The 3,791-nt window shown below is 42.3% G+C and overlaps 1 protein-coding gene across 1 annotated transcript; it reads left to right on the forward strand.

Moving 5' to 3' along the window:
- The first annotated feature begins 775 nt into the window (after positions 1–775).
- LOC149004616 (ethylene-responsive transcription factor ERF054-like) lies at positions 776–2,988 on the forward strand. Its single transcript, XM_089168499.1, has one exon. The coding sequence runs from the start codon at positions 1,443–1,445 to the stop codon at positions 2,892–2,894; it is 1,452 nt and encodes a 483-aa protein (XP_089024625.1). The 5' UTR covers positions 776–1,442; the 3' UTR covers positions 2,895–2,988.
- Positions 2,989–3,791: the final 803 nt, after the last annotated feature.

Here is a 3,791-nt window from a genome sequence, read left to right on the forward strand (position 1 = left end):
GTAGGCCTTAAAAGGTAATATATTAAATATGACTAGGTAGGAGAATTTAAATGAAAGAATTTATAGGAAATAATTTAAATTTATCACATATTTGTATTAAATTAAAATATGCATCAAATATACCAAAATTATTGACAAAAAATACTCAAAACTGGGGGCGAAATTTTCCAAATGGGGCAGCGATATTTCGCCATGTCGCCCGGTTCGCCGCCCAGTGAAACAAACGAAAGTTCATTCCTTGCTCCCACCTTCCTATAATACGGTAGTCGGTTAGTCTTATAGAAGAATAAAAGGCAGCATACCAAATGAAGAATATTCTTTCAATTGCAACCAAAGTCCTCTAAGAAATGTTATTCAAAGTTCTTAAAATAGTAATTTTCTAAAGAGATATTTATTTAAACAAACTCTTAATTAATTGCATGGAATTAATTAAGAGATCAATGGTTTGGGCACTTATCTTGGGCCCCTAGATGAAGGAAATGTGGAATGTGGAGACCGAAAGGAAGTCTTCAAGAGCCAAGATATAGTAGTTGATTGGGTAGAAAACAGTGTTTGGAGGGTCCCCTACCTCCACCCAATTCTTTAAACCAAAAAAAAAAAAAAGAGTTTCTGAATTAATAATTGTAGAAAACAAAGGAAGAACAAACCTGAAAAGGGTTGTATTAAAGAAAAGAGAAAAATTGGAGTAGAAGCAAGGTAAACCACAGTTACCCTTTTGGTTTCTGTTCGTCCTTTAGATTTTTGTTGATGGAGAAGCAGATGGTATTGGAACTCGAAAGTGAAAGAACCGCGTGGGGTCCTCCATATATTTCTCTAGGTTTTCTCTTTCTTCTTGTCAAATCTTTTGGAGCTCTAACAGAGCCTACCAAATCTTTTTCTTCTTTCTGAATTGCTCTTATTCTCATCCAAGTCTTGCTTTAGGTACAGGGAGAGATGTAGTATATAAACCCCCATCCTCTCCACCCTCTAGAGAGCTTCAAACGCATCGTCGCTTATCAAAGTCTTGCCTTCCCACATCTTCTGCAATAGCTACCTCGAACAGAACCTGGGATCTTGTCTTCAACTTCTCTTGATCAGCCGCTCGCTCGCTTGCTTGCTCTCTTTGTGTTTATGTTTCTTTAGTTTTGTCTGTGAATGTTAGTGAACAGGTGGGCATGGATTGCTTCTGGAGTGAATGTATTTGTCAGATGCTGTTTTATTTTCATCGGATTAGGAATTGAGATGGACTCCAGATTCTGAAAGCTTGGATCTTTTGTCTTTTTTTTTTTAAGATTCTGGACAGTTATTTGATCTGGGTTGTCTATATTTCAATCTGCTATTCCCTTCGTTGTTTTATCTTCTTTTTCTTACATTCACTTTCGCAATAAGAGAGCGAGCGGCTGTCAGGATTCTTCCCGTGACAATCTTGGGTTCAGTGTTCTTTTTCTGCTCTTTATTGAGACATGGCAGAAGATAAGACTAGTGGGATGTCGAGGCAGATAGGTGATGAGTCTTCAGATATGCCGCAGAGGGCATCGAGAAGGGCTTGGGGGAAGAACAAGGGCAAGGTTCAGCTTAGCTTAGAGAGGCAGCAATGGAAGCCAGTTTTTGAAGGGGCTTCCACATCACCAAGACCTCTCAAGAAGGTTCGAAGCCCAGAGCGTCAGTACCTAAATGATGATTCCTCTGTTTCGATCACGCAGCAGGGAACCCATGTCCCGGATTCTTCTTCTTCAACTTGTTTTGCTACTGGGAATACTTCAGCTCTCAATTCCCCGTCTTCAAGGCTTGTTTTTCCTTTTGCCTTCGATGGGTCTCAATCCTTTGAGGTACCTGAGGTACCTCAGCAGCATCAGACAACACTTCCATTACCTCTGTTCAATTCTCCACCACCGCAGCCGGAACACTACCACCAATTGCAACAGCAACAGCAACAACAACAGATGATTTCATTCACTCCCCAGATGAGTCAAGGTATGGCTTACCCACCTGGATTCGTCAGTGAAGGGCAATCCTCGCTGCAGCAGGGTCAGCTTCTCCATTATTGGAGTGACGCACTCAATCTCAGCCCTCGAGGTCAGTTGATGATGATGAATGGGTTTGGGCAGGACAGGAGGGCCCTTATGAGGGCTCCAGCACCTTTACCCACCACAAACAAACTCTACAGAGGAGTGAGGCAACGCCATTGGGGCAAATGGGTCGCCGAGATTCGTCTACCTCGCGCTAGAACTCGTCTCTGGTTGGGCACCTTCGACACTGCAGAAGACGCTGCCCTGGCCTATGATCGCGAGGCTTTCAGGCTAAGAGGAGAGAATGCTCGTCTCAATTTCCCCGAACTTTTTCTAGGGAAAGACAATACAGAGAGAGCAGCTGCAACAGCTCCTACTTCATCCCCTTCATCCCCTACTGCCCACCCAGAAAATCGCCAAACTAGTCGGTTCAAGCCACCGCCGCAGCAGCAACAACAATCTCCAGAAGGCCTAAACTTACAAGCGCAGGTGATGGAGATCTTGCCAACACCTCAAGACAATCTGGATAAGAAGCCCAATTTTGAGGGCTATTCTCCTTCCGGATTGGAATCGAGTGGAGTAACAGAAAATACTGAAGCCCCTGCACAGGAACCGACTTCTGCGACATGGGAAGGCGTTTCTGGGTCACCGGAATTTCCATGGAGGGAAATGATGGAGGAGGCATGGTTTGGTGCTATTCCATCTGGCTGGGGTCCAGGTAGCCCTGTTTGGGACCAAATTGATGGCTCGAATAATCTACTTCTGCATCCCAATCTCCCAATTCCAACTTCCTGTCCTCAAGATTTCGATTCCTCTCATATTTCAAATCAGCACACCACCTCTGCTTCTTCTTCCTCCTCCTCTTCCTATCCCATGAACATGTTCTTCTGGAAGGAAGGTGATTAAAATCTGCTATTCTTATCACTCCCGCCCCACATCCACATCCACAACAAGATTAAAGCTTTAGAACAGTTAAACCAACATTCCCTTTTCCTCACCTGCCCCCCCCCCCCCCCCAAAAAAAACTACCTCTGTTTCTGTGATTTTGGTATTTCAGTTAGGCAATTCCCTCATAGTCTGTCTCACCGGTTGCAGGTTTTAAGAAAGTCAGCCCGTGATTTCTTAGCACTAAGAGTTTTTGAAACCCAGTTCCTCTTTTCAATTACTGGAAACTTTCAGATTCTCCTTCACTGCTGCACAAGGCTGTATTTTTAAGGCCCTGCAGCTGTGGGTATCAGTTACTTTGCTTTCTTTCTTTCTTTCTTTCTTCGTTCTCTTCCTTTCTTCCTTCAGAGAATTCGACACTGTAGTTACAAGTGAGCTCCGTGAGTATTTTGGGAACGGAGTTTGCTAGAATTTTCTTCTTATGTTAAGGTACTCTGCATGTAGTAGTAGTCTAGAAATTATGTTCTTTGGGTTTTAGTTGGTTCTGGAGATCTAATATGGTACTGTTGTAGTGATGTAACATATGGGACCTGGAGGAGGGGCAGAGACAGTTTTGTGATCTCACCTCTCCTTCCATTAGTCTACCTATATGATTGATTGTTTGTACAGTATGTTATTCTATCTAAGAATCCTGTCATTTTGTAGCCTTTTGTTTCTTTCATCTTCTCAGAGTTTTTGTTTATTTATTTTCTTGATCAAGAAGAGACAGAAGCATTTTAAATTTAACCAAATAAAACATGAGAATACACAGAATTATGGTTATATTTAATCAAATAAAACTGAGCTCAACACTCTTGAAGGTTTATGTCTTGTGACGATTTCATGTCTGTTAAATTAAGCTGAAGGAATTGTTTAGAT

The sequence above is a fragment of the Hakea prostrata genome, chromosome 9 (genome assembly GCF_041222555.1).
Source record: "Hakea prostrata isolate BN-2017 chromosome 9, UWA_Hpros_2, whole genome shotgun sequence".
NCBI classification, from domain to species: domain Eukaryota; kingdom Viridiplantae; phylum Streptophyta; class Magnoliopsida; order Proteales; family Proteaceae; genus Hakea; species Hakea prostrata.

What these genes read in the sequence shown, in the direction of transcription:
- LOC149004616 (XM_089168499.1), top strand. Translation starts at nt 1,443, where the DNA reads ATGGCAGAAGATAAGACTAGTGGGATGTCGAGGCAGATAGGTGATGAG.